The 24,833-nt window shown below is 33.9% G+C and overlaps 2 protein-coding genes and 1 long non-coding RNA gene across 3 annotated transcripts in view; 2 read left to right on the top strand and 1 right to left on the bottom strand.

Annotated features, from left to right (window-relative positions):
• The window catches only part of loh (thrombospondin type 1 domain containing lonely heart), a 125,187-nt gene that overhangs the window by 18,154 nt on the left and 82,200 nt on the right, over positions 1 to 24,833 (top strand). Inside the window, exons 2-3 of the mRNA XM_017611636.1 lie at positions 3,958 to 4,027; positions 12,758 to 13,476. Of these exons, the coding sequence (XP_017467125.1) occupies positions 3,958 to 4,027; positions 12,758 to 13,476 (789 nt within the window). The remainder of the gene's footprint in view (positions 1 to 3,957; positions 4,028 to 12,757; positions 13,477 to 24,833) is intronic.
• On the bottom strand, positions 174 to 17,025 carry LOC108359682 (uncharacterized). The gene is made up of 3 exons (XR_001846971.1): positions 16,856 to 17,025; positions 3,560 to 3,565; positions 174 to 185 (listed from the first exon to the last, which is right to left on the bottom strand). It is a non-coding gene; the product is annotated as an uncharacterized LOC108359682 (long non-coding RNA).
• Positions 21,466 to 22,541, top strand: LOC108359680 (uncharacterized). Its single transcript, XM_017611643.1, has 2 exons — positions 21,466 to 21,611; positions 21,695 to 22,541. The coding sequence occupies exons 1-2, from the start codon at positions 21,561 to 21,563 to the stop codon at positions 22,382 to 22,384; spliced, it is 741 nt and encodes a 246-aa protein (XP_017467132.1). The 5' UTR covers positions 21,466 to 21,560; the 3' UTR covers positions 22,385 to 22,541.

Genomic DNA, 24,833 nt, shown 5'->3' with positions numbered 1-24,833 from the left:
ACAAAAATAGAAGTTTTAATTTTACTGAACTTTCTCTTTCACTTGGTAATTGCACGGAATTTTTAAAATAGCTTTCATAACCTCGAAATTTTAAGGTCCTTCGAAAAAATCCCGATGTTAGAGAGAAAAACTAAAAACACAGTTTTACTATAATTGGCTTCAATTTAGTTTCGTGAGTATATTTTCTCGTGCGTTTTGATTTTTTTATTTGGTTTTTTATCACACGGTGCAATAATGTTTGCTTGAAAATTTTTAGCACTTTGTAAATTTGTTTCCTTTTTCGTTCAGTTTTCACTTTTTGTTATAAAAAATTATTTCAATAAAAAGTACTGCTTTGTGTTATAAAACCTTTCCTTCACTACGTACAATTATTCTCAGCAGCCACCATTACAATTCACTTTTGCTTATGATCAAATCGTTTATGCACTTTTGAGTCTATTATCGTAACAGTATACTACCTTTTAAAGGGCAATTTAGAAAACTAAAACATACTTAGTGACTCATGTTTAAATAGAAACGCGTAGAAGAATTTGCAAACTGCGCTTGAGTTTTTAAGAATGATACATTCCATCCGGAAATTTATGTATTTATTCAAATATTTATTTAGATAAGAGTCGCAATGGTTTTTACAATTGTTTTACCGTGTAGTACCACGTCTTGTACTCAACGTAGTTAACAACAAAATTAATTGAAAACACATTTTTTGCTTGTATAACAAGCTTTTCTCTCTCCGAAAGTTGTTGAACCTTTTCATTTTAAATTCGAACAATGGGCGATTTCTGCACAATACTGAACAATTGAGGTTTCGTTATCGATTTTTATTACATTATATAATACATTTTTTATTCTTTTGGACTTTATTGTACTTTAACTCGGTTAAAGTTGTCTACTTATACCCTTAAGTGCTTACGTTTTTCCATTAATAAAAATCTGCCTTTCCTTCTCTAAAGACTGTTTTTTTTTACGTTAATCGAGTGTTGTTCTTTACACGGACCCGTTTCGAAACGTTTTGAGCTTAAAGCCTGAATGAGTGGTCTAGGTATTTAGTTACTAAAAGAAAACGTTTAAACTAATTAAAATGTGAAAAGATAACATTTGAACAGTTGGAACTGATCGGGTATCGCGACTTCAGTGGTTGAGGGAAAATATTGCCAAAACACCATAAGTTGAGTTTATTTGATTTATCGTTCTGCGTAGAGGCAATGCGTCAGAACAACGATTGAACATGAATAACTAAAAAAAAAACAAATATTTTTATTAACTTTTATATGAAAACAAAAAACAGTGAGTGTTGCTATTAATTTCCGTTCGTTAGATTGGTTTCTTGTAAAAACGCAAAAGAATATTTGTTAACAGTTTTTAAATTAATAATGGGTCAGCCGATCAGAGTCAACTTAAGAAGAGAGAATACAAAGTATGTAGTTATAAGGAAATAGGGCTGCAAACTTACAAGATCGCGATATCGAGATCGATAATTGGCATATTTATTCATCGGCATTTTTATTGTAACCATAGAAACATGACATTGACTTATGGGCTGATAAATATTTTGATAAAAATATCGACCAACGCACCATTGACGATTATCGATACATAATTCGATGTCAATATCGTTCTAAATTGATTTTTGAAACCGCTACTGTTAAATTTATCGATGCTACCATCGCCCGTGTTAGTGCAACTATCGATGTGGGTGAAAAAAAAAATGGATATAGTTATACATATGTATGTACATAAATATGTATATTCATATTCATATTCCAGTACCTCAAAATTGTTTAAAAATAATATTTTGGATGCAAATTTAAAAAAATTACACTTTTTGAATCTCATAAATTAAAAAAAGTATCTTATATTTAAAATTACGTTGCAACCCTATGAAAAAATACCACAGGTTGAAGAATACACATTTTATATACAAAAAAACAATTGCTCTCAGAAATTAATAAGATACACATTTGTATAAAAAAAAGTGGCAACCCTGAACGAAAATATTTCTGGATAAAAGTTTTCAAAAATAACTTTCAGTTGAAATCTATATTAAGCTATTCTAGCTTAATTTTCCCGAATCGAAAATAAGTGAAAATCGTACAATAATATCCCAAGCGATAACACTTACATACATAGGCAAGTCTATGTTTAGGGGCTTTCTTTTAGCACCCAAAAATAGCAGTATGTATCTTAATTTTCGAAAATAAAAAATTATTTATATACGATTGAAAATATGTGGCAACTCTATTCAAAAATATTTCTAAATAAGAGATTTTTAAAATACTTTAAATATTTGTTTTCATATCCATGTTCGTAATCACATTCATATTCGTTTTTATATTTATATTCATATTCATATTCAAATTCATTTTCATAATCATTTTAATATTCATATCCATATTCATATTCTTATTCATATTCATATTCATAATCATACTCATATTTATATTCGTATTAACATTCACATTCATATTCATACTCATACTCATATTCATACTCATACTCATATTCGCACTCATATTCATATTGATATTCACATTTATATTGATATTAGTATTCATATCCATATTCGTTTTAGTTTTCATATTCATATTCATATTCATACTCATATTCAGAGTCATATTCAAAATCATTTAAATTTTCGTATTCATATTAATTTTCATATTGATATTGATATTGACATTCCTATTCGCATTCATATTTATCTGCATATTCATATTCATAATCGCATCGCATTAATTTGTATATTCATACTCCTATTAATTACTATCAACAATCCGAGCCTACCTACTTATGTACAAACATATTTTTCTTAGCTTTAATTGCAAAGCTCTTTCTTTGCAAAACTTCGTCACAAGTATGTACTCGAACCTTAAAATATCTACGCAAAAGTGAAATCAAATAAACAATACAAAAATAATTTGAACAGATGTGTTAACAGTCTTGTATTTCACCGACTTTTTTTATAGGCTAGTTGCCATTTGATTTGTGAAGAAATGTGTCATTTCAAGCAAACAGTTATCTCCACAATAGGCAATTCAGCGCTGCAATAATGGGTGGCTCAACGGGTGCATGTGCATCGGATATTAATATACAATATAAATATGTTTGTATTGCAGAAAGTGCAAAATTGCGATCAATTTGTAGTTCATATAATTAGCCTACTTGGTTTAGTTTATTTGCATACACAAACTCAATCAATTTTTTTAACAAAAGCGGAACAACGAAGAGAAAGAAAAGAATTGGAACATTTTTCATCACTTCATTACTACAATTCACTTATGAATTCAATTTGCATTGCAACATCTACATTTGAGTACATCATTGCAGCATAAATTTTAAAAAGTATACAAAGATATATGTACATATATATAATTACATAAGTATGTACATACATATGTATGCACACATGTTTTGGCATCTCGACATATTGGCATCTCTGCTGGACTGCCGTTTGCCAGTCACTTGTTGCTGATGATTTTGCAGTTCATTTAGCTGCTCGGATTGAACGCCTCCAACAGCTTGGTGCATAACTACATATGCACTTATAAACATCGCTTATTTCTACATTATTCTCTAATATTTTCAGCGCCAGTGCATTTATGCTTTGAAGTGACGCACTTATTGGCTGTGTCGCTTGGACGCCACTTTCTGGCGTCAAATGCACATTTTTGTTTGGCTTGTTTTGCAATTTCTGAGATACATTCTATACATACATATGTATATAAAAAAATTTATCCATTGGGATTGGAAATTTTCTTATTAATGTCGAAGTAGATTATCTCCCATTGATTTGCTTGCGGTCATTTGAAAGCGTTTTTTTTTGGGCCAATTTTGTAAAGGGATTATCGTCTGCTTATGATTTCTCAGCAAAATTAGAATGCACATGTGTTTAAAAAAATTGTGAATGCATACCTCGTAACTGAAGATATAACTTAATTATTATTTTTTTTAAATTTTTTGCAGATTATGTCTCTATATAATATTGATAAGCGCATTGGTTGGAGCGGATATAACGACTGTCGAACGGATACGGGTAAGTCATTTACATATACTACATTCATATATTGAATTTTAGATGATAAATGTCTGTGACAAATTGAGATTAAGCAATATGTAAGTTAAGATTTGAAATCTAAAGTATTATAATCAAAAAATTATCATCCCGCCCTTTCGAAGGCACCATTCGATACCAGTACACTATTTCGAAAAAAATATTGAGACTAAAGTGAGCTAGACCAATTTAGAAACGTCTCATATTATCTGAAACAATTTACAAAAAAAATAATAATAATTTTTAAAACTAACCTTATTAAAAAAAAACTCGACTTGTGGAGGTATTTTCAAAAAGGTCAGCTCACGTAAATCCTAATATTTTTCTGAAGTATTTTGGCGGAAGTCTTTAAATATAATTAATTTCGTATTACCGATGGAAAAACAGTACCGACTTTTTTTGTATGGAGTGGTACGCTAAAGTGCATACACAACGCACGTATCTATTTTCGAACAAAAAACTGTATATAACTGCGAACGGGATTATTTTTTTTTTAATAAAAGCATGTGCGATTAATCGATTATATAATTTTTAAATTAATCACAATCCTGATTAATTAAAAAATGCGATTAAACAGATTCTGATTAATCAAATCCTTAGTAATTACTGTTTACTCATAAAAAATTAATTGAAATTCGAGTAAATTTTTTAATTTCTTTCGAGTTTACATTTTTGGAATCCCAGAAAAAGTATTATTTGCGTTATGCATACATAAAACTAAATATTTTAAATATGTATGTAGTTGTTTTAAAACATGAATTTTTCAAAATAAAATTTTTGCTACATAAATACATACACTGGAAAAATAGCCAAAACTCGTTAATTAATTTATTCATATTTTCGCCACACGCCCAGTGTTTCGACTATATGGAGGCAGCTAGAAAAAAAAAACGTGGTGAAGTCTACTTAGAGAGGGAAAAGTAAAAGTCATAAATACCAAATTTCACATTATTTACTCACACCCGTTCTTCACGAACGATACATTTTCGAAAAAATACGGGAATCGGCGCGATACCTTCTAATCAGTTTAGTTGCCTTTGGCGATTAACCCATTAAAGCAAGTGTTTCTTTTATTTGGTACTTTGCTATTTTCTTATAAAAAAATTTACTTTAAATTGTAGATGCTAAAGATTATTAGTAAAAACAAGTTTGAGTACCGGTCCGTCAGGTCTTGAAATTAGACGAATGTTTTAGAGAATTCTATGTAGTTTTCGAATATATGATTTGATTTTTTCGCGCGACTTTGCGAATATATATAATTTTTGATTTTAGCTTTTTTTTGCATAATTTCGCAAAACGAATTTTTCGAACAATGAAAAAATCTCACCAAACATTGGAAAAAAAGCGAGTATTTACACCTATCTACAGTATAACCTTTGTTTCCTGAGAGCGGAAAGCAGGAAACGAAAATTTCATTATATTTAATGACTGGGCCCATATTTTTTACTTTGTATACTTCACATAAACTTCAAACTGTCAGGNAGCGAGTATTTACACCTATCTACAGTATAACCTTTGTTTCCTGAGAGCGGAAAGCAGGAAACGAAAATTTCATTATATCTAATGACTGGCCCATATTTTTTACTTTGTATACTTCACATAAACTTCAAACTGTCAGGTGAAAATTTGTTGAATGCATTTCGTATGTATTCCCTTACCCAGAAATTAGCATAACTTGTAAAAAGTTTTGAATTTAGATTTTGCCTCACATTTGCTTAATCGACATTTCAATTGCAGTGGTACCAATAGCACTATTTTTACAGAGATCCATGGAAGGCATATTAGGGGAATTCACGACTCTATCCATGTAATTTTGGGAACAAGTAAAGAATGGGGCCATTTGAGCTAAAAAAAAAAAAAGTGAGCATGGCCCGGCGCTTTTCTCTGATTTGAATGGAATAAATTTAGTTTGGAGCAAATTCATAGGAGCGGTGCTAGGGAGCGTAAACGCGGAATTTTCAATATTTTCAAAAGCTTATATTTTGAAAAGTTTTGAACCAATTTTCAAAGCATGAATATGGTTGGAATGGTAATTGCTTTGGTATGTGTATATTATATACATAAGTATGTAAATATACGCACTTGGAAAAAAAAGGTGGCAACCCTATTAAAAGGCCCTTTTGCACACTTAATTGCCAAGCACTTTCATTCGATATCTAATGTTTTTAATGCAACGAACAAACCTTATAATTTTTTAGACAGACGGCAACACTATTAAAAAACAAATCTTTCTGTACATCTGGAGGCTAAGCCCTTTCATTTGGCAACTCACTTTTTAGTCCAAAGAACAGCCCACATCTTATAATTTTTCGTATAGGCGGCAACCCTTTTCGAAAAAATAAAACCTTATTACACATCCGAAGACCGGATTTTTTTTTGATTTGAATAAACTGTGCAAATGTGATGTCACTAACACAAAATATGTAAGGTAGTAATTTTTAAATAGGTGCCAACCGCACTAAAAAAAAGCTTATTGCACATCCGAAAAATATATTCTTTCACGTGGTACCTAATTTTTTAGTCCAATGAACGGGGAAAATCTTTTGACTTTTTATTAGGTGACAACCGTACTCAGAATAATAATCCATTATTGCACACCTAGAGGCCAGGTCTTTTCATTTGACAGCGGCGGTGCAGAACTGATCCTTACGTTTACTATGATTGTATATTGTTATTTTATTAACAGGTAGCAACCCGATAAAAAAAATAAAATAGTAGCGCTTTTTTAGAGGCCAATCTCTTTCATTTGACACCTCATCTTTTGTAATCCAACGAACGGTGCAGATCTTGTAGTTTTTTAGACAGTTGGAAACCCTATTACAATTCTAAATAAAAAAGGGCCACCCTCCTATCGAGACAGAGTATACAAGAGAAAATCGCTTCAAAATCCGTTCAGTAGTTTTCTGGATCACCGCGTACAAAGAATCTCGACTTTTCTTTATAGATTTAGAAATTATGGCATTTTTTTTAATGAAAATTTATGTTTTTCTTAAAGAAAATGAAAATTATGTCAAACTGCAAATAAACTTAGTGTCGACTTAATTTGGACTACAAATATACCCCATTTAAACCACTTAATAGCCACTTGAATTAATTTTTCGGTAAAAAAAAATCCATTTACCTAAAGAAACCAAAAATCAGCTGTTTTTGTTCACATAACCCTATTGCGTCGATGCATGAGGTTGGTAGTACTGAGAAATTTGGCTGCATGCGAAGCATAAACAGCCTTAGTTTTGTAAAGTTGTGTTACGCTTAAGAAGTTGTGCGAAGTTAAAGCTCAGTTAGTCTCGACTTAACTTAATTTAACTTACGATTACTCAACACGTCAACTTAAGCTAGAAGCGGAAATATTTTTATATATTGCGGAAATATTTTTTTTTTTTTAATTTTCTTTTTCAGCTGTTTGACACTTTGCCGCCTAAAATGTCACATCAAAAAAATTAACGCAAAAAATATGTTTGCGTGCATTTATTTTTGAAAAACACAAAAACGAAAATCTGGCAAGCCTGATTCTCTCACCGCTCTCACTTTCCGTAAGACTGTAAAAGCTTAAACAGACGGCAGCGTTGATCCGAACTAACTTGGACTTAATCCGGATCAACCGCATTTAATTCCCGAGTTGATCCGGATCAACGCTGCCGTCTGTTTATGCTTTAACTTAACAATCTAAAATCTGCAGGTACTTAAGTTACTTACGGTAAGTTAAGTTTTAACTAACCGCCAACACAGTTTCTCATATAACAGATTAGCCAAAATACTAAGTTAAGTTACGGAAATTAAGTCTAGACTAACTGAGCTTTTATGCGAAGTATGTATAATCAGACTTTTACCAGCCAATGTGTGTGTGTGTATGAGCAATACGCTAACAACAGCTTGCTTAATAACTTTTCGAAGTTACATATTTTTAGGCAGAAGTGCTTACTATTACATTTTTATACCCGAGCGCACTTGTGCACAAGGGTATATTAATTTTGTTCACATAACGGTTGTTTGTAACAGCCAAAACGAATCGAGATAGATATAGACAAATGTATACATAAATGATCAGGATGAAAAAAGAAATCGATTAAGCCATGTCTGTCTGTCCGTCCGTCTGTCCGTCTGTCCGTCTGTCCGTCTGTCCGTGTACACGATAACTCGAGCAAAAATTGAGATATCTCAACGAAATTTGGTATGTAGGTTTCCCTTAATCCAAGGTAGGTTGGTATTGAAAATGGGCGAAATCGGACTTTAACCACGCCCACTTCCCATATAACGGTAATTTCCAGAAATACGAAAACTGCGATATTTTAGTAACTACTGAAGATAATTCACTCAAAATTGATATTTACAATAATTTTTAGACGAAAAATAAGAATATTATAAATTTTTGGAAAATGGGCGTAGCCACGCCCACTTATGGTTACATGTGTATATCTTGGTAACCGCTGCACCAATTTCTTCCAAACTTGGCACAGTTGTTGGCCCTCGCATAACATACCAAATGGCCCAAAACTTAAAAAATCGGACGATAACCACGCCTACATCCCATATAACGGTAATTTTCGGAAATACNCTAAAATTACGGCCGCTTTTCATATAACGGTAAATTTCAGAAATGCTTGAAACTTCAATATTTCGAAATTTAAGGACGCTAATTTACTCAAAATTGATACACCCCGGCTTACCATCTAGCGGTAGGTTTCGGAAAGGTGAAAAAACATATATTTAATACTTGCGCCGGGTATTAAATGTTCGGCTCTGCCCGAACTTAGACTTTTTTACTTGTTTTTTTTTAATTATGTATGTACATAAGAGAGGTTTTGTTTGCACTTCTTTTTCTAAAATTACCAAATTTTTTGGTTTTCAAATGTTTCTTGAAGCTGTAATAGAGGTTGATAGTTAGCGCAAGGCTGTGCAGATGATTGAGAAATTGATGAACATTAATATACATACATTAACGGTTCCAAAATAGACAAACGAGTAACCGCTGCAATTTACTACTCTGAAGAGGAAATTTATAGGCGCCCTAAGCTGGATGTCCAGTGTAGTATATTTATTAATGTTGCTCAAAAATACAAAGGCAAATCAACTTTTTGCAATTTTCTTGCAGGCATATGTTTTAAGCTAAAATTTTGGCAACAAGAAAATGCTGCAGAAAATAAATGCGCCGAGTTAGCGAATAAAAATTTATATTGACATTTCAGCGGCAATTAAGACTCCATTTTGATATAAATGGTGGTTTCTTTTTAAAAATTCAAAGAAAATTACAAAAAGTCATTATTTCGGTATATTTTTGGTTTATTCGAAACTCGTCGATCACGTCAAGTAAAGTCAAATAGTTCTTGAAGACCAATTCATTTCTCTAATTATAATTTTTTTATATTTTTATTTACTCATTTTAGCTTGGTTTTTGTGACAAAATTTTACAAAAACAATAAGCACTTGGCGGTTGTGGTTTCATACATGCACATACTTATTTATGTACTTATTTTATTTGACCTTCTCCTACATAATTATCGAACTCTAAAAGAATTCTTGCAATGTGCGCAATGGCCTCAAAAATTTTTGAACTGTGAAAAAATAGCCGAATTTGATCGAACTTTTCCCATGGGTGTGTCGTCAATCAGCATATGAACGTTTGTACGTGTGTATATGTATGTATAAACGTTTTTCAGTTTTCAGCCTAAGCAAAACAACTACAAAATTATATAGAGAACATTATGATAAAAATCAGTTCTAACGCGCCTTGCTCGTCTTCAATTGTACGCAACAGTAAATGCAACAAAAATAGGTACCTAGTTACTACAAAGAGAAACAAAAAAAACAACGAAATAAATAGAAATAAAAAATGCTAATCAATTTGCGGCTAAAATTTAATGTGAGCGAACTCGAGCAACAAATAATTTACATGTCATTTGACCTTCACAATTACAAATTACTAACAAAAAAAAAAACCAACGAAATTTTTTGTTATTATGGACATACATAGTTACATACATACATGTGGCGACATTTCGTCACCAAGATTCAATGATCCATCAAATTTGTTCCAAATTTTGATAATCACTGTCAACGCAACCAACTGGCTGTAATGTACGCCAAACCCCTAAACGCTGATATCCATCCAGTGCTTACTCGCTCTTGTAAGTACTCGTACATATGTATGTATGTATGTATGCAAGCGTTTCGATGATGACTTCTGTTGTTGCGTTTTAATGAATGTACTTCCGTTTATCATTAAGATGCTCTAAACTTGTCGAATCCAAGCAGATGTATGGATGATGAACTTTCAGCGCTGATTGAAGAGCGATGAGTAAAGAGCGCTACTGATGAGCGTGGATTCTAATGATGTTAGATGTCGGCACTAATTCAACTAAATAAAGTCATGTAGTCTACTATGAATAAAAGAATACAGTTGCGGGCATATGTACAGAACCAACAGGAAATTCGTTGATCCCTCTCCAAGTTATCAAAAACGGGAAATATTCATTTAAGTTCTACTATGAATAAAAGAATACAGTTGCGGGCATATGTACAGAACCAACCGGAAATTCGTTGATCCCTCTCCAAGTTATCAAAAAGGAGAGGGAACTCAGCACCGAGCAGGCATCTGTTATTTTCTGGCATTACAGTTACATATTTACTTTTATTTTAGACAGTCAAAAAAAAGGCAGCTAAAAAATTAAATGGCGTTGAACCCGACATATTCCCCCAAATTCGGCGCATAAAGCACAAAATGTCGTAAAATATTCCTAAACGTCATGAAAGATCAAAAAGTCGCAAAAAAAAGTACCGATAAGAATAAAAGTCCCAAGAAAATCTTGAAAGCTCTCGAAAAAATCTCCAAAACTTTCGTTCGAGTAGATCGCTTTCGGAAGCCTCAGAAAAGTTACAATGCGACTAAGTTGATCACAAAGCGTCCACGGAAAGGTCGTAGACTTGAACATAATTTCAGATGATCTGCGATAGAAAGACTATAACGCTCTATTACTCTGTTTTAAAACCAAGTGATCCCTGACAGTTTCAGAGAGGAGCGAAGGACATCGAGATTTAAGACTAACTCACGGTTTTTTCCACAGACGGCTCTAAATTAAATGATAGAGTAGACATCTCACTAAACCCCAACTTGCCTTTGCCTGATCACTGCAGTATTACCGATCCTAATAGTTGGCCATTAACACTGCACGTGCTATGCGGTCCATTGTAGTCTATTTGACATGATACCAATACAGTAAAATAGCACCAGCTATAAGGTATGTATGTAGTTTTAGGCTGCATAAGTACCCCAATTGAGCAAACTTCGCAATAACTGTGTTATAAGCGCATATTTTGTGTCTAAAGCCACAGAAACATTCCGTGTAATCGCGCAGCAGACCAGCTAGCCAGTGTAGGCAGAGGAATTCAAGCCTACAAATTCGCCCTAACCCCCAGCCTATTTACGTCCATCTGAGCACTGTAATGTCTTATGAGCTGTATGGACAGTGAATGAAATAACTTCACAATGCACTAGATGTGTAGTCTGGGTAGAAAACTTCACCGTGGACGATCTAGCCAGGAAGGATATCAAAATATTCACTGTGCCTATGAGGCAGGCGACTCACTATACTGCTGGAAATAGAAGTATTCGGCCCCTATCTAAACAGTGGGGTATGTGGAGTGATTTGAACCAACAAACTCTCACGAACCATCAGCATATTTACGTCTATCAGATCGCTCTAGCGCCTTCTAACCAGAACCGTTAGCAATAACAGAAGCAGCTTTTCGGTGCAACAAATATGCCATATCAGTATAGATTTACTGATATCTATTCTGACAGATAAGTTTACATAATATCCTAAGAGCCATTTAGCACCAGCTCCGAAGGTACATATGTAGCTAAGGAACGAACGGCGAACGAACTGAATTTGCTATGCACTACATACTTACATAGTCTGGACCTCAGGTTATATGTAGTATGGAAAAAACCGAACTCTTAGGCTAGCTCTCTCTAGGAGGCAGGAATTCCACTACCTTGCTATATGTATCGACTTAGATTCAGTCAAATAACAGACGTTACAAATAGCAGATAAGACTCGTAGCCGAAATCTGGTTAACACAAAATCACCTCAAGCAACCATCAATCATATAACATGTCATCGAGTCTAGTATACCAGCAAGCTTTAACTCTGTGTGCGTCCATATAAAATCTAAAAAAAAAAACTTAAACCACTTTTGCCAATATCATGGGTTTAATGAAACTCGTAAAATGGTTTAATTCGGCGATGCGGACCACCTTGCTAAGGAGAAGAGCTTTCTCAAGCTTTCTATCCACTTTTTAAAGACGATACAAGCCGAACTCCTCCCTGCCAACAACTGGCTCGGTTTCAGAGAAAGCTATGAGAGAAACCGGCTGATAGCTCTCTGCTCAGTAGGATGTTTAAAAGCTTAAACAGACGGCAGCGTTGATCCGGATTAACTCGGACTTAATCCAGATCAACTTTATTTAATTTCCGAGTTAATCTGGATCAACGCTGCCACCTGTTAATGCTTTAAGACTGTCTGGATGTAAAAAGCCATCTTAACCGTGAAAGCAGTAGAAAACTAAGTCTGAGATAAGCAGTGATTTCGTCAAAATTTAACAATATTTATTTATCTCTATTTTACTGTATCATATCAAAGTGCTTTAGCAAAAAAATCCGATTACAGTTAAGAACTCTATCAATTATCGAAAAAATTTCCTCTTCTTTACAGAAACACCAAGAATGGCTAAAACAACGAAATCAACAGAAAAGCAATCGGCTCGCGGTGGCTATCAATTATCCGAAATCCAACTACGAACGTGCCAATTTATGGCGTCATCCCAAGCAAAGCGCAGCATCTACAGAAAATCTAAGCATAAACGAAGTTTATCCAGAAAATGAAGCTAACGAAAATGAGGATCTAACATCAACCACAACCACGCCGACAATCTCGACATTGTTGGTAACAACCACAATACCATTAGAAACAACACCATCTCGACCCACGTCACAGCCCGAAGAACAAACAGTATTATCGGCTACGTCCAACACAATCGCGGTTACGTGGGCTTCTCCAACAACACAGCGCGCGACAACAGAGTCGCGGCCTAGGCAGATATCTGAGCAGAGTGTGGGTGTGCCCGAAGCGCCTATTATTAGTAGTGAGGCTGTAACGAAAGCACCTAAAATCAGTGTTCCGAAGACGACTACGTTAGGAACAACAAGTACAACAACAGAATTGACGTTAAGCAGCTCGACTAGCAAGCCAAATGTTGTTGAAAATTCAGATTTGGCAACAAACGTAAGCTCAGTATTACCTACGACAAAGCGAGAGCACTCGAGTTCACGCCAGCGTGCCTATCCACGTTGGGGTAATTGGGGCAAGTGGAGTGAATGCTCGCGCAGTTGTGGCGGTGGTGTAAGCTTTCAGCAGCGGAAATGTATAAATCGGTGAGTTTGAAGGCATTTGGGTCATAAATACGAGAACCGGAGTTAACTGAGCTCTGGATCTGCATCCTTAGCTATGAGCATAAAAAAGTGCTAAAAAAGACGCCACTCTGTTTAATCGAAAAAAACTGATTTCTTTCTTTCCCGTTTAGCAATAAAATAAGAACCACGCTTCTAGAACTAAAAGGCAAAAGCAAGTAAAATAAAGCAGTATGTAATTTAGAAACTTGCAAATTTTGGTTGATGAAAAAATAGTACACAAGAAGGGTTTCACAAAATTTAAGGGAAGGGTTACTATTTTTCAAAATTGCTATTTTGAAAGATTAGGCGCAATTTCAAGTAAAATAAGGCCATAATTGGCACGGAGATTTTTTTTTGATACTCCTTAATCGAGTTCGGAGATGTTTGTATAAAAGATAAATATAACGATAACGATAAAGACAAGGATAAAGCTAAAGATAGTGATTGAGATAGAGATAGAGATAATAATAGAGATAGAGATAAAAAAAAAGATAACAATAAAGATAAAGAAAATGATATATATAAACATGAAGATGGAAGGGAGATGGTTATGATAAAGATAACTATAAGGATTAAGATAAAAATTCCAATCATTCGATTATAAAGAAATTAACGGTACGCTTAAACTTTCGTATGAGAATTGAAGACGATTTTGTTTTTAACCGACTTCAAAAAGAGGAAAAGGTTATCGGTTCGTCGGAATATATTTTTTTTTTATTGTATGTATCTTACCGCATATCTATAGACCACGATTTCTATAACCGTTTTTTTAAAGGAACGATGGTACCCTGGAGGTGGTTCCATACTAGTTTGGTTTAGATCCGATCATTGGATCTTGAAGAAATTAACGATAATCTTAAATTTTGATATGTGAATTGAAGTTGGTTTTGTTTTTTGCTTAAAAATTACTTGTTTACTGAAAAATTTAAATATTATGTAATACGCGAAGGCATTTTCGGTTCAGATCTGCACCGTTCGTTCGATTTTCCTAAATTAGGTGTCACATTAAAAGGCTTGGGCTGCACATATGTAATAGAGTTTTACTTTTTTGACAAGAGTTGCCACCTTTTAAAAAATGATATTCAAATTATCTAAAAAAATCAAATATTACAAGGGGTATCAATGGAAATGGTTTCGAAAATATTTATTTCTTAACTTGACTTTAAGAGGGTTGCCACCTATTTAAAAAATCCAATTAAATTTGGATTAAGGAAATTCATTAGGAAAAAAATATTTCAACATATAGGTGCCAAACGAAAGGGTGCTCAGAAGGTAGTAGGTTAAAAATTTGTTTAAGTGGGTTGCCACCTGCTTCAAATGTCGAATTTAATTAACTTTTCCAAAAGATATATGGAATGTCAAAATATGGAAGCCAAACGAAAGAGTGTTAAGAAGTCTTTAATTTAAACATTAAGAATATTTTTGAGTGAATTTTAACCAAATTCGCTTCGAACTCAAATTGAACCTATTAGAAGTTTACTCGAAAGTAAATTGTATAACCTGAAAAATAAAGACCTTGCCATGTAGATGTGCGATAAGGTTTCAATTTTTGAAACTTTTTATCGGTACCGGGTGATTTCAAATTAAGTTAATTTAAATAATATTGAAAACCTATTATGCGAAACGGCTGCACGGATTTTGAAGAAAGATGACACTCGAATCGCTTATACCTTACTAATATTTGGAATAGTTTATAGGTTTTTGAAATTCTATCTTGGGCGTTTTAACGCGGTGCGGGTTCACTAGTTACTTGGTTTTTTTTTTCATAGATATATGCCGTCGCGTCTCTTTAGTACAAACTTTGCTCCATTGATTTCTACAGCCCTAATGTAAATGTTTATACCTACATATGTATGCATATGTATGCAGTTGTCTATTATTATTTGTTCTCCTTAACCGCTCATTTTTCCAGTGAAAGCCTTCAATGGGTCACTTTTGTTTACTTATTTAATTTAAACGCTTGTTTTATTACTAAATACTTTGTGGTTGAGGCAGTTTTATTTGAATTTAAAATTAAATAGGTGATATGCCACCCGGTTTTGAGAATTGGCACAGTTTCATATACATCTACATATATACATATCTACAACATAAAAGTACATAGAAAGGTATATAGCTATTTAAATATATGCAAATGCGAATGATTGCTATTCACCATTATTATTTCTCGATGTCATTAGCGCCGATGGCGCGTATATTATTTTAATATGTTCACACCAAAACTGACCGCAAAAACCACAACGGAGCGATATTTTTATTGTCAGTTTGGCAATTCATCAAAGCCGTTGGCGTCTTGCAGATGCGTATAACCAGATGGACTTTCTTATTATATTATAAATTACCTAAAGCTGTTAAAGGCTGCTCTCTTGAAGCGTATCGAAGAGTTTATTGGCTTTCTCGCAGCAGTTGAAACTTTTTTGTTGTCAGTTATGTGTGCATTGAAGTGGAAAAAATTGATATTATAATTGCTAATCGATTGGTCAACATTCACAGAATATTATGTGTTAATTAGTTTGCAGAGAACGTCACTGTCGGCAAGCGATGTGATCTACCTGGTACTCACAACGCATTTGGAGGCACATACACCCAACACTTTTTTTACACGGCAGATATGTACATATGTGCTTTGCTTAGAAAACCGAGCAAAACAAAAATCGTGTAAAAAATATATGCGATGTATGGTAATTCCACAACTTTAAAAAATCGCGCAGGCTTAAATAACTTCAAATATTAAAAAAAAACGCGCAAAAAAAAATATTATGTTATCCATACTACTTAGTATATGTGTAGTATCGGTCATATCAATAGCTCCTAATTTCACATATATTTATCTATTTATTTTAAAGAATTTTCAATTCAAATACAGTTCATTCTCTAACCAAATCCATATAATCCCAAGTTTGGGACTTTTTAAAAATCTACAACAAACTTTCAACAAAATTTTAAACTTTTTTCTGAGAAGTGTTAAAACTTTTTAACCAACTTCAAAAAATGAGAAAGTTATCAAATCGTCGGAATATATATTTTTTTATGTATGTTACCGCATAACTTTGGACCAGATTCGTGCTAGAACAAAAAGTTCATGTAAAAAGAATCACTCCAGCACCTTCGTCTTGACCTGCGGGCTGTGTCGACCCCACATCCCCTAATATTAAAAGCAGAGTATGTAATTAAAGTTGAATTAAATTTTAAAATAGGTGGCAACTCTCCTACATGTAATTTATAAATAAAATATCTTCAAAACAATTTAGATAGATATCTATATAGAATTAATTTATTAAACCAATTGCATAAATTGAATGAAACTTGGTAAACAGGTGGCAGGTGAGCATGGCATCCATACCGAAACGTAAGTACGTACATACTCTACGTCAGTGCTCGCCAAAGTGGTGGTCCGCGGACCGGTGCCGGTCCGTAAGCCATAAGTCGCCGGTCCGCAAAGGGCGTCGCGAAATGGACAACGATTTTTTGATGTTTTATATTACTGTTTAATGAGGCTATATACAACTTGTATAATAAAAACAACTTAAATTTGTTAAACATTCATAAAAAATGGCTAATATCTGCTATCATTAAATGGTAATAGGTCATATATAGACACCCGGCTAATAAAGAAATTCATTTAAACAAATTTTAATACATATGTGAGATGATCGTAAACGAAAAATAATCAATAAAAAAAGGTACCGGTCCCCGACGTAATAGAAAAACTGCAGCCGGTCCGTCACACTCAAAAGTTTGACGAGCACTGCTCTACGTCAAAAAGTCCGTGGAAAAAATGAGTTGCGTGTATGTATATATTTGCCATATGTATGTACATAAGTATAAGTATACAAAAGTACATAGAAATGTATAAATTTTGTATCGAAAAACATAAAAGTGCGAAATGTAAAAGTACACTTGAAAATTTAATTGGCTGCAATTAGAAACAAAACAAATTCTAACAAATTTATTATTGATCATTAAACTTTTTACAGCGTTATTTTGATTAGTGCATAAAAGTTAACTCATTGTGGAAAAATATTTCAACTGAATTAAGTTTATACTTATTAGTTTTTTTCGTACGATTGAAATTTATCATAATTGCTTTTCCTCATTTAAAGTATTTAAGCTGAATAATTCACTTAATTACAATATTTGGAAGCGTTAACAAATACTCGACTGGAAATCTTTCATTACGTCAAGCGTTTGATACCCCATACAGTGCAGTTAGCGAATCTTTCCTATAGGGATGAAACGATATCATGCAGTAGAGAGCTGCAAAACTATCGATGGTTGCACCATTCGATATTTTTGATAGTTTTGGGCCTCACCATTCGATATTATCGATACTATCGGTAAAAGAAAAATATAACATCCTTACTATTTATATTGAATATGGTAATATTAGTAGAAAAAACAGAAATGTTGGTTTTAATCAACATTTTAGTGAGCTTTATTAAAAGGAACAAAAGCTGTTATTTTAAGCAACCAAAAAAAAAACGTTGCAAGTGTAAATTTAAACTAGTAACAAAAACGAGGAAAATTCGAATTTTTCAGGTCATCAAAATTTTGAGTTTTTAATTAGATTTCTTAGAAAAATGTTGAGTAGGCTCTTTTGTAGTCCATTAAGTTTTAGTAAAAATTCCTGGTTTGAAGTAACCATTCATCGATAGTGGTGTCAAATTGAAACTAGTGATACTATCGATAGTGCCATCGATAGTTTTGCAGCTCTATCATGCAGGTATCGATACCTTTACTTGGAATTAGTATCAAAGGAAAGTAAAATACCGGATCTAAAGTATCGGTACTTTTGGCTATGTTGATATTCTGTATGAGCTGTATTAAATTAAATTTGTTTCATCCTAAACTCCGAATAATAAAAGTTAATAATGTAAGAACTACAAATAAATAAAACAACATAACATAGTAAAACTATATCGTTGACGTTATTGCAAAACCGCCCATGAGATTTGGTAAATGATATTTAACAGAGATAATACCTTGGAAAAGTTTACAACAAGTTAATCTCGTTTAACTTTAGAACAGTCAGTTGAGCACTCAGTACCCATATTCATGTTTTCATGTTGAATTTGGTTTGGGAAGTCCAATTTGATTTTTTATCGTAAGCAGATAAATATATTGCACCTTGGTTTATAAGTTGACAAAATTCCAGGTGTATATCTTTTATAGTAAAATAGTAACGGATTTTAAATGGTGAGTTCTTGGAAAACTTAAATTTCAATACGGCTGGGATACGTTGAACATTTTAGTTTTGTCTAAGACAACGATTTTTTTTTCCATCCACGCTTTGCACCCTACTCTTTTATTTCATTTTCATAGTGAAAATTTTGAACCAAAATTTATTTGTAATTTTCTTTTTCCGGGTTATAAAGCGTTTTAGAACGCTTGCAAATAAATTTTCGTTCAGAATTTTCACCATGAAAATCAAAAAATTTTGGAGAACGCATAGTACCATCGGATATCCCGTACAAAAATCTATAGAAATCATTGTTTTCGAATTATTTTTCCAATTTTCTGTCTAATTCTCAGCTAGTCGAAAAGTAGCTTGTTTTGCACCGATCAGCGCGCTTGGGACATTTGACGAGAATTGCCTCATATGTTTGCTGTTCGTACATCAAGGAACTCATTTTCTATGTCGCAAGAATACAAAAATAATTTCAGTTTAAATTGTTTTAAAAAAGTTTATTACTAGTGAAAAAAAAGAAATTAATTTTAAAGGTGATTAAGTGAAAAATCACCTTGACCTTAAGACCGACCTTCAAACGAAAAATCTTTGCATTTTTACTATTTTGACTTTAATGAACTTAAAAAAAATAAAAATATTTTAAATAGAGTTTTTGGTTTTTGCGACCATGACAACGGATTCCCTACCACAAAAAGCTTGGTAGGGATAATCACATTTGGCGCTAAAAAAATTCTTTCCAATATGGTTAAATTTCTTACCTTCTTTATTTTTCACTTGCGCCAAATAATTGATATGGTTAAAATAAACGTGAAAAGTTCTATCCAGCCGCATTTTTGGGTTTTCCATTGCTAAATGCTTGGTATTCTAAACTTCTTACAAATGACACAAATGACTCAGCCATAACAACGAATATTTAGTAGTACGAAAAAGTTTAAGTTTTAGTACTAATATAACTAGGAACAGTTGAGTGACCAACATTACCCATCACTAAAGGAGCCGACTTTTCATGAGGGGGCGAGAAAACTGTGTTTATTACAAAAACTCTTATTATTGAATTATGAAGAGTAATGACAAAGCTCTTCGTTTTCTTGTTTTTTGGTGTTTCTCTTACAAAATGAATTCTCGATAATTCACATCCTCCCCTGATGCGCTACTACTTTTGTTCTCCACTTTTAAACGCTCTTTTAGTTTTAACCCTTGCACAAGCGGGTGACCCACTTGGCCAAATCGTTTGTGATGTGGCAATTGAGACCTATTTTCACTTGAATTTTCAAAGTTTAGTAAACCAGTAAATACTTGCATATTGTACTCAACTATTCACAACCTTAGGATTGCTCTATACCGAAAAAGCGCTCAAAGCTTCCCATGTATTTTATATGGGGAAAAACAAGTTTTTGTAGATACCAATTCGATCGGACAACTTCGTTTTTATAAGCTTTTTTCTTCACTAGACTTCCAACAATAGTACCCAATTGTTTATTTAATCACTTTCTAATTTTAACTATTTTTTATAGAAGCCCTAATAACCTCAAAAGGGGCCCCATTGCGCTTTTAGCGACCTCTAAAGATTTTTTAATTTCAAAATAAAAAACAAGAGTATATTTTTTTTCGGTATAGAGCAATCCTAAGGGATAAGAGTATTAAAATTCCGACTTTAATTTTTTTCGACCACCCTATTGTACACTCAAAATACACAAAAATGATCAGTAGGTACTTGGTAGAGATACACGAGTATATACTTCTAAGTTCCGATGCCGGACCGTCACTCTCTCTGGTGAGAGGGGCATAGAGACTGTGCCACTGTCCGCCTGATCAAAAGCTGCTACATTGAAAACTCAAAAATGGATTGTAACTAGTCTTTACTTTAGATAAAAAAGGACGAAAACACAGTCATCTGGAAAAAGTACTCGTACACAAAGAACATAAAGATAGATCCGTAATAATGTTCAAGTAGAGGAAGGCGACTTTTAATGCCTACTCTTTGTGTTAAGAGTTTGAGAAGCTCTCGTATATCATCTACAAGGTCAAGGAAGACAATGGGCCTCATGCATAAAAAGTGACTCAGACTTAGACTAAATTTTTGCATTGCTGAAGTGCGTTGAAGCTGAAGCATTTGTACTGAAACTCGGGTCTGAGCTTAAGCTCGATTTTTAAGCGTGAGGCTTTATGAGGTTTCAACTTCAGGTTCTTTGAACCTAACTTTACTTGTTGACATTATTCAGAGAAAGCACTTGAGCCAAAGATAATCTACTATTCCCGAGGTGGCACTAAACTATCTTTCAGCTTCTGTCTTTGTGCCAATGAACTTGTGCCAATGAACTCATTTATGTATATACATTATCGATTTTATACAGTGTAACTTCAATAAAGGACAAGGGGATTTTTAATGATCGAGTATAAATTGTTTACATAAAGACGTGCTTACATACATGCATATAAGTATATGTAGATAGGAAAAAAATGATGACCATCACAACAAAGTCAATAGCAGACGCTACGTGAAATCCCCAAAAACTTACAAATTTACAGCCTGAGAAGTTATAGCCACATAAATATGTAAATTAGCAAGAAAAGAAATAAACAAACAGAGCACAAACAATAAAAATAAGAGCGCTAGCCAAGCTTTCGCGAATAAAGAGTTTGACAGAACAAACATACTTAGGTAGGTATATTGTAAGGTACCTTTTTCTGCTTTTTATATTTTCACAGTAGCGAAAAAGCATAAAAATAAAAGTAAAATTTATAGCCGACGGCCCTATGCTGTTATGGGTATAAATAGAGGCGGCGGCTGCGCATTCGATTGTGAGTCTCAATTGAGCCGGTCAAGTGTACGGACGTATTTAGTTTAGATACAAAATAAAAGTTAAAAAAACAAAAAATGACGAAATTTTTCATTGCTGCTCTACTCTGTGTTGCTGCGTGTGCGCAGGTGAGTTTAAGCACACAGTTTTCAAAAGTACAAAAGAAAATAATAGCAAACATACTACGCTTCTTTCTTCCTCTACTCAATAGTTGTCCACCGCTGCTAGCATTGCCGAAGCGATCGATATCGATCTGCGCGAAAACTTAAGCAGCTACAATAAAATCCTGCCCGAAGTCGACGCAGCACACAAAGCCGATTTGGAAAAGCTGATCACGCAGACAGAGACTGCGCTCAAGGAGACCGACCCCAAGGAGAAGAACAAAATTTTGGATGCTCTACATGGCGCTTTCCCCGAAGAATTCAATCAGTATTTGAGCAAGAAATTGCAAGAACTCCATATTGATGCGGATATTCAACGTTCGCTCAGCTTCTATACTACGCTGTTGGAAAAGACTGAAGCCGGCGAATGGAAGCAGGATATTGAACAGGCTATCGCCAATTTGAACTCAATCACGAGCGAGACTGATGCTGCCAAGAAGGTCGAATTGTATGCACAATTCTCCAAGCAGCTCAAAACTGATTTCCAGGATTTCTTGAAGAAGCAAACTTTGCCACAGATTGAGCAGTCGTTGAGCGGTACTATTAAATTCTTTGATGGTTTGCTGGCGGAAGCTGATGCGCCGCACAAGAATGAAATCGCCGCCTTGAAGACACAGGCTGAAGCTGGTTTGGCTGCCACCACCTTGGAGGAGAAGCAAAAGATTTACTATGAAATCACGAACCCAGCCGATAAAGAGCTCTTCAATTACCTGAAGGAAAAGTACATTGAGAAGAACTAAAGTGTTGGATGACTAATGAGTTTTGTATGATAGTATCGTAAATATAATTTATCTAATTGTTAATTAATGTGTGACGAAAAAAACGACGGACTAATGCAAAAGCGTTTGTGTGAAAATTAAAATGAATTGAAAATAAAAAGGAATATGCTAAATAAAATTAGTGTTGCGTTTATTGGTTTTTTAAACGAATTTTTATTAGATTATTTGCTAAGTTGCGTTGCCTTGTTAATTGCCATCCAGACAGGTGTTTCTGCATACAAAACAGGCTATTGTTGAGCTTAGGTCATTTGCAAATTAATTTCAATCAACATTTTTATAGTATTATTTATTGGCGAATATCGAATTGTATATCTATCTGCAAAATATGTTTTGTGTTACGGTTCTTAAAAAATAACATTTAATATACATACATACTTCGAAACGTAGCTTGCATACTTTTAAAAAACTCCACCATTGAATAGTTTTACATAAATTTTATACATATTTGTTTACTCAATATTCACAACGGAAAATTTACATATTTTCTTCTGATTTGTTTTAATTAGTGAATTAGTAATTAGTGAAAGCTAAGAACTAGAAATTAGTTAATAAATAAATAATAGTGTTTAAATAACTACAACTAAGGCTGCCAACAAAGGCGCACAGCATGGCGATGTCTGGCCGTACTCAGCATTCAGTCAAAGTAGAAACAATGGCAAACAATACTCCTATGATATGAGTCCTATTGTAGTTACGATAACCGGATTGTGCACTATTGTGAGCAGTGGGACAAAAATAGCATAAAGGGAGTTAGGCCTGTGCTCGGAAAGCTGTCGAACTAGGAATGCAAATGCCGCAAAACTGAGTTAATTATATTCACCACAAGAAATAAGAGTCCTTTTCTTCAAACGATTCTTAACTGAATGTTAATACTTTTTCTCTATCGTCAAGTGCCAGACACTGCCGAGTTAAACTGGAGAATAAAACCAAAGGAACGGGTTAAATAAAGAAAAAAAAAAAAACTTGTGCGATCCAACCACCTGCGATTAAAGTGAAACTTCCTTCAATAGCCAGAGTAGCTAGCATCGTCGCATCGTGTGATTACTAAGGCTATCTGCACACTTGTCGTCCAATCATAGTTGCGTTATCGTCTCGCCCTGAAATTTTGAGCCGAGTACATGCATTTCAAAGGAGATCTGCACACTTGTCGTTATCGGCTAGTTATCAGCAAATCGTAGAAGATGCAGAAACGGATAAGTACGGCACTGTCGTTTTCTAATCGTTGTTAAAAAGTTAATATTTGCATACAAATTAGTATTTTTGCATAAAATCTGTGGAAATTATTAAAAGGTGGATAATTGCATTAAAATTCAATAAATGTGAGCGTTTTAACTATAAAATATGACGAAATTGTAAAAAGTCTCTGTGTGCATGTACAAACCACATATCAGGAAAAGAAAAGAAGAGATATTACCGAAATATTAGGTCTAGAATTGTTGCAGCCCAGTCTATATTTTAAAAATTGCAGGTTTTTTTTTAATATTTCGCGAAAATATCAACCAAAACACAAAATACCTGCTCCAAGTGAATTTTTAGACGCCAAATGAATTGAAATATCACGACCGAGTGTGCGAAAGTGTAGTCGTCATGTAATCGTTGCATCATGATTGTGACGGTGAAGCAACTATGATTGGACGACCAATGTGCAGAAAGCCTAACAGCATCGTCGATTAGCAACAACAGCGAGTAATAACTCCGCTAAAAAATTGGCGTCGTCAATATCGGTGAACCAGTGTTCTGATTGTAACTCGATTCAGAAGTAAATCAATCAAAAAATCGGAGTGAAAACCAAATTTCACTAGTAGCTTCCTTGTTTAACCCGAGCGTACTTGTGCACAATGGTATTATAACTATATTCACATAACGATTGTTTGTAATAGCCAAAACTAATCGAGATAGATATAATAATATATACAAATGTATACATAAATGCTCAGAATGGAAAAAGAAATCAGAATGAAAAAGAAATTTAGCCGTGACTGTCTATCCGTCCGTCCGTCTGTACACGCAATGACTCGAGTAAAAATTGAGATATCTTAACGAAACCCGGTAATACATGTTTTTTTGAAGTGAAACATTTACACGAGTTTGGAGATGGTTGCGTTAAATATTTTACACCAAGTCTTAAAATCTTTATCGTTCGTTCGACTTTCAAAAATGAGTCACATGAAAGGCCGTATCCTTCGGGTGTGCAAAATAGCTATAGTTCCATGAAAGGAGTTGCCACATGTTAGAAAATCTAATTCAAAATTTCTCTGCCGCAGAGGGTTGCGTTAAAATTTTAACACCGAGTCGTAAACTCTGTATCGTTCGTTCGATTTTCAAAAATGAGGTGTCAAATGCAAGGGCTCGACCCATGGGCGTAGCCAGGTAGGGGCAGGGGGGGGGGGGGGGGCGCCCCCCCCCCCCC

This window comes from Rhagoletis zephyria, unplaced genomic scaffold (assembly GCF_001687245.7).
Source record: "Rhagoletis zephyria isolate East Lansing unplaced genomic scaffold, Rhagoletis_zephyria_1.1 Rzeph_scaffold_00434, whole genome shotgun sequence".
NCBI lineage: Eukaryota > Metazoa > Arthropoda > Insecta > Diptera > Tephritidae > Rhagoletis > Rhagoletis zephyria.
Note: the sequence above shows the minus strand (reverse complement) of the source record. Positions and strands in the feature narration are given on the sequence as shown.

Coding starts and splice junctions, on each gene's coding strand:
- LOC108359680 (XM_017611643.1), top strand. CDS start 21,561: ATGACGAAATTTTTCATTGCTGCTCTACTCTGTGTTGCTGCGTGTGCG. Junction 21,612..21,694: donor GTGTTGCTGCGTGTGCGCAG/GTGAGTTTAAGC, acceptor TCTACTCAATAG/TTGTCCACCGCTGCTAGCAT.